Raw genomic sequence first — 14,820 nt, 5'->3', positions numbered from 1 at the left:
GATGTGTCAAGCACATCTGAAATAGTAAGAGATCTGAGTTACAGGGATTTTTAAGAACCAGGGGCACAGATTCCATCTTCTACAGAACAAAGACCCCAGTGATCTGAGAGTCGCTGGTCTGGGGAGCCCTGCATTAATATGCTGCTGGCAGCCAGTCCGAGCCAGAGAACCGGACTCCAGTGCGCCTCGAGTTGGTCCCACACTCTCCGACTGCAGCTCTGACCCAAGCCAGCCGGCCACCTGGCCACAGAGTAGGGGCAGCTTGGGACATTGCGTCCCCCAGTGCGGCACCGGGAAGGTACATGGAGCGTCACTAACTCACACAGTGGGAAAGTTATTCCCAATCAATTCTCTAATTAAATCAACAAAGTCTCCTTTTGGTGCTCGGACGCCTTGAACTCTTCCCTAAAACTGGTGAACCTTCCTTTTTAATACAGCACAGGTCTTGCGCTCCGAGTCTTGTGCAGGCAACTGTCTAGAATTTAACGTCATTTTATTTTTATCTTATGATATTTTGGTTAAGTTTCATGTTGAGCAACTGCTACAAGTTTTCCAAATTTGTTTAAAAATAAGCCATTTGATATAAAGAAAAATACAAATGGCATAGAGAGAAAGCAAAAATAAGCAGTACAGAAACGACTGACTTCTGGGGGCTCCTGGGTGGCTCAGTTGGTTGAGCATCTGACTCTGATTTCGGCTCAGGTCATGATCTCCTGGCTCTTGGGAGCAGTCTCCGAGTCAGGCTCTGCGCTGACGGTACAGAGCCTGCTTGGGATTCCTTCTCTCCCTCTCTCTCTGCCCCTCCCCCACTCGCTCCCACTCTCTCTCTCAAAACAAATAATCATTAAAAAAAAAAAAGACTGACTTCTGAAAAATACTGGATTAGTGTAATCCAAGGAAAATATTCCCATTGATAACGTCACATTCATGTGCAAATAATAATGCCTTTTATTCCAAGTACCGAAAGAAAATTTTTTAGGTAAACATTTTCCCTCCTGTGGATCAACATCCTTGACCCTTTTCAAAATTAGAAAATCCTACTGGAGTCTGAATTAATGAGATTATCAGTGAGATTATTACTATTTACCTATAAATGACAGATTAGATTTTTTTCTTTACCTATCTCATGAAAGCACCAGAATTTACCAAAATGTCCATGCAAGCAAGGTTTGGATCCCCTTTCCCCAAAGCGAATGAAAATGGCCAGCATTATCTTCGATGTCACTTGTGAAGGCACCTGACCAGGGGCTGTGATTAATCACCTCTTTCCGTGGTGTTTTGATGTGTTTCTTTGTTTTATTAAGTTTTCCAAGACAGACTGAATCAATCAACAGCTGATAAACTATATAACACTAGCCTAGGATTTCTCCACTCAGCACTACTGACCCGCTCACTCTCTGGGGGGGGGGGGGGGGGGTGGGGGGGGCGTGCACTGCAGGATGCCCTGCAACATTCCTGGCCTCAACTCGCTAGATGCCAGGAGCACCTTCTCCCCACGTTGTGACAATCATAAACATCTCTAATCGCTGCCACAAGCCCCCATTTGAGAACCACTGTCAAAGAGAGGATCAGGTGTCCTTACCTGAACAGCCCCTGGTGAGAGGTTGGTCCCACGAAGGGCAGGGTCTGGGGTCAGTAGGAAAGATCCACCTTTGCCCCTCTGAGCACTCCCACTCCTTCTCCCCTTCACCGTCCCCTCCTCCAGCCACGTGGCTCCCAGCTACTTCCCAAACACTCCAGGCCCTACTCTGGCTAAGGGCCATTGCACTGCAGGGTGGTTCCCTCCGCCTGGCCGCCTGGCCGGAGATGTCCTTTCTGATAACCTCCTCTCTTTTTTTTTTTAAACACTTTTTTTAAATGTTTATTTATTTATTTTTGAGAGACAGAGACAGAGCAAGCAAGAGTGGGGGAGGGGCAGAGAGAGAGGGAGAGGGAGAGAGAGAGAATCCCTAGGAGGCTCCGCCTTCTCAGTGCAGAGCCCACGTGGGGCTTGAACTCACCAACTGTGAGATCATGCCCTGAGCCAAGATCAAGAGTCAGACGTCTAAGCAACTGAGCCACCCAGGCGCCCCTTCTTTTTCTCTTCAAAATCTGCCCCTTCATCCACTCAGTGAGGTCCTCCCTGACCTTTATTTTGAAATTGCAAGCCTCCCACGTATTCCCCACCTTACCATGATCTACCAACCTATTTTTCCAGAGAAATCATCACCTTATAACACACAAAATGTTTACGTCCTAGGTCTACTGTTTATCAGCTGGTCCACTCCTCTCCCCACACCCCTGGAAAATCTTTGATTCACTGATATGCCTGGTACACAGCAGGCACTCAGTCAAAGTTGCTGAATGAGGGGCCCCAGGGTGGCCCCGTCAGTTGAGTGTCCGACTTCGGCTCAGGTCGTGATCTCACAGCTCGTGAGTTCAAGCCCCGCGTCGGGCTCTGTGCTGACGGCTCGGAGCCTGGAGCCTGCTTCGGATTCTGTGTCTCCCTCTCTCTGTCCCTCCCCTGCTCACGCTCTCTCTCTCAAAAATAAATAAATATTAAAAAAAATTTTTTTAAGTTGCTGAATGAATGAATGAATGAACGAATGGTAAAGATCTGCCAAGCCAGCTTGCTGTGCCTCCTGACAGGTCCGTAGCTCATAAAATGACTCCTGCTCTCACGAAGAATTTTCTAGAGCTTACATCTCTAGCCCTGCTAAGAGGGCCTACTGTCTGGTGAACTGTTCACAGGAATCCAAGAGCTGAGGTCTAAGTGGTGATATCCTGAGTAGTCAATGACTCTCGGACCCAGCAAGTCTAGGTCACCCACAAACACCAGGAATCTCAAGCTTTCAAGTTAGAAATATGAGGTACAGGGGCGCCTGGGGGGGTGCGGTCAGTCAGTTAAGTGTCCTACTCTCGCTTTTGGCTCAGGTCATGATCTCACTGTTGTGAGTTCGAGCCGTCCACAGGGCTCCATGCTGACAGTGTGGAACCTGCCTGGAATTCCCTGTCTCCCTCCCTCTCTGCCCCACCCCTGCTCACTCTCCGGGTTTCTGCCAGGCACCAAGTCTACCTGCAAGTTCATCACTGACCCTCTACCAAAAACGACTGATAATTTAAAGCTAACAAAGACCACTATTCCAAGGGCTTGGAATGATTGTAGTTTGATACGTGGGGTGGGCTGTATGAAATGCTCAGCACCCTAACCCGCCCTGCACACCCATGTGCCGCCATGCTTCCCTGAACTGTATGGCCAACATCCCAGCAGCCATCGGGTCAGCGGCTGTGGCTGCTACCTGTCCTCCGCAGGGACAGTCCCGGTTTTAAAACCCAGCTAACTAGCTAAAAGATATGCAGCTCACCTCCACCATCCAACCCAAACCAGAGTGGTTCTGAAGCAGTAGCCCTGAGCCCACACAACCCGAGGCGAGATGGGCTTCTCTTCGATGAGGTTCCGATCAATTTGCAAAGAATAACGTAATCCCTAATCCTTTAACCGGATGCTAGGTAGTGAAATCGAAGAAAGAAAAAACAAATCTCTTCCTTGATTTAAAGTTCCACCAGAAAAACAGATTTCTGGAACCTACAACTCTGAGGAAAAAAGGATTCATCCTCTTTTATGCTAACTCAAGGGTCATCTACCAAAAATAATGAACACAGCCAGTATATTCATCATTTAAAACAGTCTGGGGCATGGAATAAATGAGATGAGCACGCTCTAGTGGAAACACAATGGATCCTTGAACACTTGCCCGTGTGTCAACGTTCTTCACAAGACGCCGATCTGTCTTGAGAAAGGCTAAGCACAAATGAACGTTTTAAGTATAACGTTAGGTGAACGTGCTTTTACAGGTTCAAAGCACAGAACGCATAATCGAATAGAAAGAAAGAAAAGAAATGTCACTGGCTATCTGGCACTAAGAAGAAGATGAAATGATCTAGTACCAAAACCGAAAGCATGTTAATAGCGAACCCACCTCAAACATGTTTTCCTCCCCCCACGGCGGTTAGCTTCAGGTGACAACGGTAAACCATAATTCAATATTCAACTGGGTACTGGTGATTCAGAGATGAGAAAGACATGGTCCCAGGGCCCGAAAAGCTCCCAAGGGAACAAAGAGCATCGCACCCATAATAACCCACTCTGGTGGCAAGAGCCATAGGATACCGATGGAAACAAGCCAGGAGAGAAGCCAGCTCTGCCTGGAAGCGGAAGGTGAGATGGCAGATGCTTCCCTACGACAGGGTGCCATTCGAGCTGGGCCTTGAAGGGCAAGTAGGAATTCACCATAAGGGAAGAGAGAGAGATCTGGGAAAAAGAACATTCCAGATGAAGGGAAGAGCGTAACAGAGGAAAGTACTCTGAGTGCCTGCTGCCTTTGACCAGTTTGGGGAAGCCAGAGATGTCATAGGAAGCCACCAGGCCCTGACTGAACAGACATGCTAGAATTGGGTTTAAGTGGAAAGGTGAGAAAAAATAAACACAATAAAACATACCCAATGAGATCCCTTTATCGGCCCAGACGTGAACAGAGGTAGAGACGGAGGCAGAACGTTATAGCACGTCTACCCTGGCAAGCATTTTTATTAAGAACCCGTTCCCCAGGCATTCCCAATATTTACGATTCCCCATTCAACATGCCAACCTGTCACTATAAGTCTATGTGAGCTATGCCACCCTGGGCCAGCCCAATTATCCATACAATCCAATATTCTGTCTCTGACACAGCACTAGGGGACATCGGTGGGGAGAACACGATAGATGTGGCCCACTCTATGTCCATCTCAGAATGTTAGAATATTGGTTGATGGTGAAGGACTTTAGCCTTATTTGCAAAATTTGTACTTAAAAAAAAAAGAATGCAGTAATGTAGAACTTACATAATTGATAATTTTATAGAGCGTCTCATTAGCCACTCTTCGATGAACAATTACTAAGTCTTTGTAAGGCCTTAAACAATTTTGGGAGGAACCACAGTAAACCATCCATTAATGTGTTATTTAAAGCGGCTTCATTCATCAATGCCGATTCCTCTATTGGGACTATTTCTAATAGCTAGACTAGACAAACCTGGCCCATCTAAAAGCGAAAGAACACTCTTGATTCTTCACTGGCTTTTAGGGGGAAACTGACCCCCAAACACTGCAGGTCCTTGTTGACTTAACTAAATTTCAACAGCAAGTTGCAGAGCAAACTTTCTCTATATAAATGCCATTCTCTAACAAGACCCACGCTGATTTATTAGCTCTTGTATGAGCAGATCCGACCAATGCATAATGTTTTATTTTTTTTCAACGTTTTTTTTTTTTTTTTTTACAATGCCTAATGTTTTATACTGCAAATCTTTGAGGGCTACTGATGGTTATTACTAGCGCTACGCAATGGGCTGGCCGAAAAGACCAACTTAATTCATGAGCAGCCGTCCTTTCCACACCATGCATACATGGAAATTCCCCTTTGATTTGTGGCTTTAATCACGGCTTCCAAAACCTGTCATTATTTATGACTCTGACTTTTACATTGACGGTTAACGGGAAACATTTACTCGGGCTACCTGATAGGAAAGAACTCTGCAGCTCAAAGCAGAGCATGTGCTCCATTCTGACATTACACATCTCCATCTTCCTGCCGACTCACCAGGTTGGGGATGGAGTTAGAGGAGGTGGGAGAGTGCCAGGCGTTACATAATATTACTGAATGGAAAGATATTACTTAAATATGCAGTGACTCCTCCAGTCAGATGTGAGGCAGATTCGAAAAGGAAAACAGGTTGTAAGACAAAACCAACAACTTTGGGCTTTGTGTATGTGCGCGTGGGTCTCGACATTCCTACTGTTCAAAATACTTGAAATCGTCAAGCAATGCCGACCAACATAAAGTCACTTCTCTACTGACCACCTTGGCCAAGCTGCCAGGAAGGCCGCCCTCCTTCTTCTAGGAAAGAAGCACACTCTTCTATGGATGCACCAAGCTCTATTCTGGTCTCATACAATCCAACCCCCACAAGTCTTCCACTCTTTCTGCTCTGTCGTCTTTCGCTTTAGGGAGCGCCTGACTGGCTCAGTCAGCAGAACACAGGACTCTTGATTGGGGTGGTGAATTCAAGCCCCAGGATGGGTGTAGAGATGACTTAAATAAATAAAAAGCTGTTTTAAAAAAAGTCAGTATGTCATCTTTCCCTTTTCATGGACTCCTTCTCCTCAGTCCCTGGTTATACTCTCCCTTGCACCTTGATTCTAAAAATCAGTGCCTTTTAGAAAATCCAAGCATAACACTATATGGAAAAGTGTACAAATAGCAAGCGTTCCACTTGAAGGATTTTCACAAACTGAACACACTGGGGTGACCAGCACTCGGCTCAACAATTTTACCAGCACCTCCAAAAGCCCCTCGGCCCCCTTCCACTTCCTCTCCTACCCCAAGGATGACCACTCTCCTGCCTTCAAACAGCCCGGATGCCATTAGCTTTGCTTGTTCTTGTAGTTCGTATAAATGCCATCGTGCAGTATGTACCCTTTTGTGTCTGGCTTCGATCACTCATTATTATGTTTGCGAAGTTCATCCACATTATTAGGTAGACTCCTAGATCATTCACTATTATAGCTAGTTTTCCTTGTATGAATGGAACCACAATTCATAATCCATGATGGATTGTATTCATGATGGATGTGTGGGTGGGTTCCCGTTTCTGACTATTGAGAATAGTGCTACTATTTGATGGGTGAAACAGATAAACGAGATTAAGAGCACACTTATTGTGGGGCACCTGAGGGGCTCAGTCAATAAAGCATCTGACTTCGGCTCAGGTCATGATCTCACGGCTCGTGAGTTCGAGCCCCGCGTCGGGCTCTGTGCTGACAGATCAGAGCCTGGAGCCTGCTTCGGATTCTGTGTCTCCCTCTCTCTGCCCCTCCCCCGCTCATGCTCGCTCGCTCTCTCTCTCTCTCTCTCTTTCTCAAAAATAAACATAAAAAAAATTTAGTAAGAGCACACTTATCATGATGAGCAGTGAGTAATGTATAGAATTGTTGATCGTTATAGTGCACAACTAACATAACACTATGTTAATTACACTTCCATAAAAAATTTAAAAATAAAAAATAAAAACAACAAATTATATATATATATAATACATATGCAGTGTGAGAGAAAAAATTATCAGTTCTAGAATTACTAAGAAAATTTACCCAGAGTAAATAATACAATGTCAGGTAACAGTACATAGACAATAAATTATTATTACATGACTTTTTTTCCCCTAACCTATTCAATATATCTAAAGTGTTAATCTATGGATAAAGTTAACAAGGCTCTGAAACCACAAAGAGTGCTTAAGATTTAAGACAAAAGAAAGAATAATGCTACTATGACCAAGTTGTTTTGAGAAGAATATGTTCACATCTTAAAGTAGAATTGTTGGGCCATTCAAATTATACATATATAATATATATCATATGATATACATATGATATATACTATACACTATATATATTTTTTAAGGGTTTCAGAGTAGATATAAATAATGCAAATGTGTTCTGGGCTCTTCTATCCAAGAAAAGCAACTGACCTCAATCCTTCCAGCTGCTTCTCCTTCAAAGGGTCTGTTTTCCCCCTGCCGGGCTGTGAGCTCACAAGAACGGCGACCATTCCCAAAAGTGCCCAACTGCTAGCCAGTGCCTGCAATACAAGGGCTAGTCAGTAAGTGACCACTCAGCTAGTGAACTAAACGTGACATTGCCTTAGCTCCTCGTGCCTTCCCAACTGATTCTGGTCTGGCTTCTGCTCCTTGGCTGCCTTGGAAAAGCTCGCACTGAGGTCACCGTAGACCCTCCGAACTACCAGAGCCCGTGGCTGCCCTTCAGTCCCCACCTCACCTGACCCTTCTGTGGCAAGTGGCAGAGATGATCGACCCAAACGGAACAACCCAAAGAAACCAAACCCTTGGCTTCAAGGGTCCCCTCGTTTCTTACCGCTGGGATATTTGTTCTCCAGGGCTCCGCTACTGGAAGCTTCTGCTGCCCGGGGCTCCGTTCCTCGGCTCAGGCTTCCACCCACCAGTAATGACTCTCTTCAGTCCTAAGTCTGCTCCGGAACCCTACAAGGGGGCTTTCCGGTGGCCTCCCAGACTGTGTCCCCGGGACCTCCTGTCCACGCCTCAAGTGTGTCAGGTGGAAAATACGAACTCCACCCTCGCATAATGCCTGGTGTACTTATTCAGCGTGAACTTCTGCAGGTCTGTTGTGCTGCCACTCAGCATGCTAGACCCTGGGGATCCAAGATGGGGAAGAGCGGCCCTGATGGACAAGAACGGACATCTGGCCATGCTGGGCTTACATGCCACCACAGGGTTCAGGGAGGACGAGGAGAGGTGCCCAGCCCAGCCTGGGTGGAGGGAGGCACAGGGTCTGTCTCTGAGCTGACTCCCCTGTCAGAACTATCTATCGACCCCACTCGCTGCTCTCACACCCACCCCCGCCATCGAGACCCCATTGCCCTTGCCTGGATCCCTGGACCACAGCGCTTTTTCCAGGCCTGGCTTGTTTCTCCACAGTCTGTCCTTTACAATGTAACTCAGCTTTGGGCACTACTCTGACTAGAACTCTCCAGTGGCACCCCCCTGGCCCCTTGAGCAAAAGGCAAACCCCTTATCCCGTGAGGGACCAAAGGTCACATGTGGGAGTGTCCCCCCTCCTCCAATTCCTGTGTCCAGGGCTCAGCGTGCTCCAGATGCACAAGTCCTGGCCAACAACAAGCCCGTCCAGCCTCCGAGCCTGCGCCCTTGCTGTCTGCCATGCCCGGGCGCCTTCTCCAGCTCCACGAGGAAACATCTCCGTCTTGTTATTCAAATCCTAGAGCACCTGTCAGAGCTCCTGACAAGCCTTCTCTGGCCACTCAAGGTAAAGCAGCAACTCCGTCGCTCCAACAGCCCTGCCTGGCACTTCTGATCACACTCACCTGTCACACACGTCCTACACCACCGCTCCCGAACTTAGCTCACTCATTTATGTTGGCTTTTCCAAGGCTATCTCTGCCGAAGGACTGAAAGCTCCGTGAGAGCAGAAATGCTGTTTGATTTATTCTCCTCTGTGTCCATAAGGCCTAGTGTAGTGCCCGGGACTTAATAGGTCCTTAGTAAATATTAGTCATGCACTAAAGCCAAAGCATGGCAGCTTTGTACAAATTCCGTAGCCCAGACTCCCTGGTCTGAATCCCACCTCTGCCAATGACTAGCTGTGTTGCCTGGGGCCAGTGACGTAGTCTTTTTGTGCCCCTTGGGAGCTTTGCTTGGTAACAAAATAAAGTTAAAAATACTCTGCCTGAGGGCAGCTGGGTGGCTCAGGTCATGATCTCTAGTGGTCTGTGAGTTCGAGCCCCGCGTCGGGCTCTGTGCTGACAGCTCGGAGCCTGGAGCCTGCTTCGGATTCGGTGTCTCCCTCGCTCTCTGCCCCTCCCCCGCTCACGCTCCGTTTCTCTGTCTCTTAAAAATAAACCAACATTAGAAAAACACTTTCTAAAAAGAAGAACAAAACAAACAACAACAACAACAACAGCAACAACAAAAAAACCCTCTCTTTTTAAACAGAGACAATTTCAGGGAATCTGTGATGTTCATCTGTTTGTCTCACAGGAAATGGAAAATACAGAGCAACAAAAGTAAAATGCGTTATGATGATCAGAGGGGAAGCAAAGTTGATACTGAGTCCACCACTCTGACTCTTTTGTTCCTTGCCACCTCATCCTGCTGGGAGGAAAGAGGTACATGTTTTTATCCCCAGTACACCAACAGGAAAAATGAGATGTGAACCCTGAGCAGTATGTCAGGGGTTACTTAACAAAACAGAGGCTGTACTAGCAAAGAGGTCAGCTCTTCAAACCGAACCTGGTGGGAAAGACAGTCTGTTAAGGTTGCCTTAGCTAATGCGCTCAGAGGCTCTGAAAGAATGAGATCGGAATGATTTGGCCCGTGGACCGAATCCAGCCCCTTGGGTGTATGTGTAAATAAAGTTTTATTAGAAAATAGCCGTGCCCATTCATTTAGGCATGTCTGTGAGTCCTTCCAGGTTACAACAGCAGACTCGACTGGATGCGTCAGACCTTCCAGCCCACAAAGCCTAAAATATTTACTATCAGAGCCTGTATAGAACCAAAATTGCCCATCTCTGATTTAGAGAATAGTGCCATGTGTCCGGATTGTATTCTATTTCACAAGTATCAGCATACTCAAGTTCCTGCTCCTGTTCAAACTAGTTCACTTAACAGGGAAGGTTTTGGGGGGTTTTAGTTGACAATCCTTGATTCAAGTGTATCTTACAGTTCAGAGAAAGAGTTCAATGGTTTGGTTCTGGGCTCAAATGAATATAGCTTCTCCACTTCGGGGGCACACAGTTTGCCCGTGGTCCTTGAACAGAACATTTTTACAAACTTGGAACAAAGCAGGTGAAATGGAATGCTTTTTGCTCTGGAGGATGTCTCTTATTCAAGCTTAAACATACACTGCTCCCTCCAGCAATAAGATCCAAGTAGGTTGTCTATATTCCTCTGACTTAATAATTCTATTTTCTACAAAAGTTCAGATATCATTTGTGGACACCTAGGTTTTCCATTCAATAGAAGCATGCCCTCTCCAACTTCTTTCATAGATAGATACCTCTTAAAAACTAAGCCTCTGAAAACAAACACACTGTTCCCTAAATGCTAATACAGTCTACCAGTCTGTCTTTTGAAGCTAAAAATGCATCTTACTGTAACTGTGTAGTGCCTTCAGAACTGGGAATCCAGCTTTCCAACTCTTTGTGCAGATGTTTGGTCACAGCTGAAACTTTCATCTTTTAAAAACTGTACTGTGGGGGCGCCTGGGTGGCGCAGTCGGTTAAGCGTCCGACTTCAGCCAGGTCACGATCTCGCGGTCCGTGAGTTCGAGCCCCGCGTCGGGCTCTGGGCTGACAGCTCAGAGCCTGGAGCCTGTTTCCGATTCTGTGTCTCCCTCTCTCTCTGCCCCTCCCCCGTTCATGCTCTGTCTCTCTCTGTCCCAAAAATAAATAAACGTTGGAAAAAAAAAATTTAAAAACTGTACTGTGGACATTTTCACACATACGCAAAAACAGAGAGAACAGTATAATAAGCCCGCCGTCCCCAGCAACCAGCCTCAACAAGTATCAATATTCTGCCCTTCTTCTCCCCCTTATCCTTCCTCCCAACTTTGTGCCTGTTTATTGTTTGCTGCGGTATCCGAAAGCAGACCTCCCGCATCAAATCATTTTGCCCATAAAAACTTGCTTGTTTCTGTTAGATAAGGCCTTTTCTCCTTTGAACGAAACTGTGATACGACTATCACATCTGACAGAATTCATAATAATCCTTACCACCAGCTACCACCCAGTCCAAGTTCAATTTTCCCCAGCTGTCTCAATAATGTCTTGTTAAAGCTGGTTTGTTCAACTAAGAGCCCAAGTATGACCATATATCGAACTTGCTGATAGGTCACTTAGGTGTCTTTTCATCCACAATGGATTGCGCTCGGGGTGTTTTTTGGTTTGTTTTTTTTTTTTTCCCACCTACCACCGACACAGGCTTACATTCTAATTGGCCAACAAACCTTACTGAGAGTAATACCTCTTCAGGCTGCACATGCTGTAAGCAAATTCATAGGCCCCTTAGGCACAAACTCACAAAGCTCCACTTTCCAGCGCAATCCTCCACCGGGACCAATATGCCAGGCCACCGCACACACTGTCTGCTCTCGAGAGAAGGAATTTAGCAAGCTAACTCTGTAAAATTAAATTTTTTCTGTGCTGCGATGGCCTGAAGACTCTGAATGATTTTTAAAAAACAAGGCATCCATTCATTAAGGCTTTCTTTTTTTTTTTTTAAGTTAGTCAAATTTAATCAAGAATCACCAAGTAAATCAGACAAGCCTTGCAATCCATTACTGTTCCAAGTCACAACTGTAATTAATTAATTAAACGCCTAGCTCATACAGGACATTGTGTTATAAAAAGGGTGACCTGTGTCCCTGCCCACAGCGACTGACCGCCTCAATGAAGCAGTTAGCGCATCGCTTGGACAAAACCCCCAAGGAAGACGACACAAAACCACTCAAACTGACAGCCGTGCCCCTACCATTAGGTTCAGAATATTTGAGGTTGATCTGGGCGGCAGGAAAAAAAAGGACAAGGGTCAAAAGGAACAGAGTGGGACTGCTGGTTCGATCACTTATGAGCTGTAGCAGACTGGATGAGTTAGTTACTCCACTTCTCGGATTCTGGTTTATCACTTGCAAAACTGGAACAATCTCCTCCACCTCCCAGAGTAGTAGCCATAAACACTGGATCAGAAAATCTTACACGAAAGCCCAGCACTAGTGATGATGAAAATAATAATGAATTCATGGACTATAAAAATTGTTACGTCACACATTGAGCTAAAAGGAAAGAAGTGGCTCACAGGACCTCAGGGTCCTTGCTGTCTGTCAACCACGGTGTGATAATGCCTCCCAATACCAGCACAGTAAGGTATAAGGGTGAGACCGGGGGCTTGCGGGGGGGGGGGGGGAGACAGGCCAGCCTCCCGTGGCTTTTAAATCAATTGCATGGTAAAGTCAGCACCTCGCAGCTCCCACCCCTCACACAGGAAGCCCCACCAGACTCCCAAACTTGCAATACACAAGGCATGGGTATATTCAAAGCCATAATGGTAGTTTCCTTCTCTGTTGGGGCAAGTCTTCAGCAGTCTGCTACAGAATATTTAAGGCGTCCTCTAGTATTAGGTCCAAATACCCAGTACTTGCTCAAACAAGGCCAAAGTAAAATCATAATTATTTTTTCCTAGAGTCTTAGTTCCTTTTGGTACATATATACAAAAAAGACAAGGACGTGAGCCGCCAGAAAAGAGGTGCCTGCAGCCACCATGCTTTGAGAATCCCAACCAAACCAAGTGGAAAAGACACCTGGAGAACAGAGCTCCTGTCTGACAGTCCTGTGAGATCTCCTGCGCGTGAAGCCATCTCGGACCTTCTCACCTTCCCAGAGTTCAACGGAGAACACACGAAGCTTCTGTATCACCCAGTCAACCCACAGAACTGTTAGCGGTAATAAAATGCTGTCGGTTTAAGTCATTAAGTTTTGGGGTGATTCGTCAGGTAAGGAAAACCGTCAGGACTCCTTTACCAGCCAAGCATCCCGGGGTTCGGTCGTTTTGTTTACAAGTCAGCTCTCCTCCTGGACTGTGAACCCCTGGGCGCTGCCCCTGTTTCTGGTTCTTCTTTGTAGGTCTAGGGAGCTGCACGTGGCCTGGCCCAGAACAAGTAGGTGCTCAAGAAATGTTTGTTGAACGGAAAGGAAATGCTTCATTTACCACAAATGGGGATTTGCATTTACAGGATGACACCTCCCCCAGCCCTCAGTCCTTAAGGCGATTCCTAAGAGAAGGAGAGCGCAGGAAGGGCCAAGTTTAGGAGACCCACCCCAGGAAGGAAGGCGCCAAAGGGGCTCCTTGGGAGAAGTGATGGAGCTGGGCTTGTGGCCAGTCCACGTGAGAAGTCCGTGCAAGTCTGTGGCCGGCCACACGGAGGGCGGGACCAACCAAACTCTGAAACTCCGCGGCACTGGGAAAAGTCCCAGGGAAAAAGTGGAGGGTGCAAGGTGGCCGCGCCTCCTCTCGCCCCCAGTCACCAGGACTTGGGGCAAGCCCCCGGACCCTCCCCGGCCGCCGCGGGCGAGGAGGAGGAAGAGAAAGAAAGTGACCGGAAGTCAGAAGTTTCCCAACAACGACCAAAATCCTCCCTCAGGAGGGGAGGGCTCCCCATCCTCGCCCGGCTCCGCCCAGTGAGGAGGGACCGCCACCAGTGCATCCAGGAAGTTGGGGGTCCTGTTCTTCTGTCCCAACAGGGAGGGCCTGGCCTGTAACTCTCCCGCGGCGTTCCGTGCACCCCGAATTCCGTGAGAGGTTCCCCGGGAGGGGCGGGGGCGCCCCAACTGATACTTACAATCGTCTAAGTCATCGTGCAAGTCCACAAAGTACAGAGGGATCTCTGAAAACCAAGAAACACACAAGAGTTACACATAAGGAGGGGGACCGCGGCAGGCGGTTTCAGGGACGGGCGGGGGTCCCCGGGCCTCCTGGGGTGGTCCGGCTTGGGGGGGAGGGGGCCGCCCCTGCGCCCAGGGAGCCAACCCCACTCACCCGCCATCTTGGGATGGGCCAGGAGGCGGGGTCCGCGCGGGGGGGGGGGGCGGGACCGGGGCGAGGGGCGGGGCCTAGGGCTCCGGGCCCCGCCCCCCAGGGCCGGCACCTCCCCGCGAGCCTCGCGGCGCCGGCCGACCCCGCCCTCCCGGCGAAGGTGGCTGCCGAGGTGGGCGGGGAGGTCAGGTGACCCGGCAAGGCGTCCCAAGATGGCGGCGGCAGCGGCGCCCGGGAGGCCGGAGCACCGTCCGGGCTGCTGAGGCGGGCCCCGCGCGGCTGGCGGCGGACGGGACGGGCCGAGGGCTGGCGAGCGGACGGCCGCCGCCTCTGCGCGCCCCGCGGCCGGGGCTGAGCCGTGCGGCGGCGCCGCCGGGGGATGCTCGTGCTGGGCCCGGCCTCTCCCTCTTCAACTTAGGGCGGCGGCGGGCCCGCGCCCCTGGCTCCCGGGCCATGGCGCTGAGGGAGCTCAAAGTGTGTCTGCTGGGGGTGAGTGGCGGCTGGCCGGCCGGGAGGGCCGCGGGAGGCCGGGGAGGCCGAGGACCCAAGCGTGCCCAAGTCCCCTCCGCCCCTTCCCCCAGCCTCCGTGCGGGACTTGCCCCGGGACCCTCCCTCCGGCCCCCGGGTCATCCTTGCCCCCCTTGCCACCCGCCCCTGAG

General features: G+C 48.7%; 2 protein-coding genes across 16 annotated transcripts in view; one reads left to right on the top strand and one right to left on the bottom strand.

Moving 5' to 3' along the window:
- Positions 1–14,256, bottom strand: part of LOC101092674 (putative serine/threonine-protein phosphatase 4 regulatory subunit 1-like) — an 82,951-nt gene extending 68,695 nt beyond the window's left edge. For 6 of the 11 annotated variants that reach the window (XM_045053448.1, XM_023251073.2, XM_045053449.1 and 3 more), the window contains exons 1-2: positions 14,165–14,206; positions 13,968–14,012 (exon numbers count right to left, since the gene is read on the bottom strand). In XM_045053448.1, the coding sequence (XP_044909383.1) occupies positions 13,968–14,012; positions 14,165–14,171 (52 nt within the window). In that variant the 5' untranslated portion in view covers positions 14,172–14,206. Of the gene's footprint in view, positions 1–7,550; positions 7,661–7,953; positions 9,348–13,967; positions 14,013–14,164 lie in introns of those variants that run through there. The other 5 variants (XM_023251072.2, XM_023251071.2, XM_019826309.3 and 2 more) reach the window with 5 other exon arrangements.
- Positions 14,257–14,517: 261 nt separating this feature from the next.
- RAB22A (RAB22A, member RAS oncogene family) overlaps positions 14,518–14,820 on the top strand; it is a 66,306-nt gene continuing 66,003 nt past the window's right edge. For all 5 annotated transcript variants that reach the window (XM_045053452.1, XM_011280764.4, XM_011280763.4 and 2 more), the window contains exon 1: positions 14,518–14,650. In XM_045053452.1, coding sequence (XP_044909387.1) covers positions 14,615–14,650 — 36 coding nt within the window. In that variant the 5' untranslated portion in view covers positions 14,518–14,614. The remainder of the gene's footprint in view (positions 14,651–14,820) is intronic.

Source organism: Felis catus, chromosome A3 (assembly GCF_018350175.1).
Source record: "Felis catus isolate Fca126 chromosome A3, F.catus_Fca126_mat1.0, whole genome shotgun sequence".
Classification (NCBI taxonomy): Eukaryota; Metazoa; Chordata; class Mammalia; order Carnivora; family Felidae; genus Felis; species Felis catus.
This window is presented reverse-complemented; position numbering and strand designations above follow the sequence as displayed.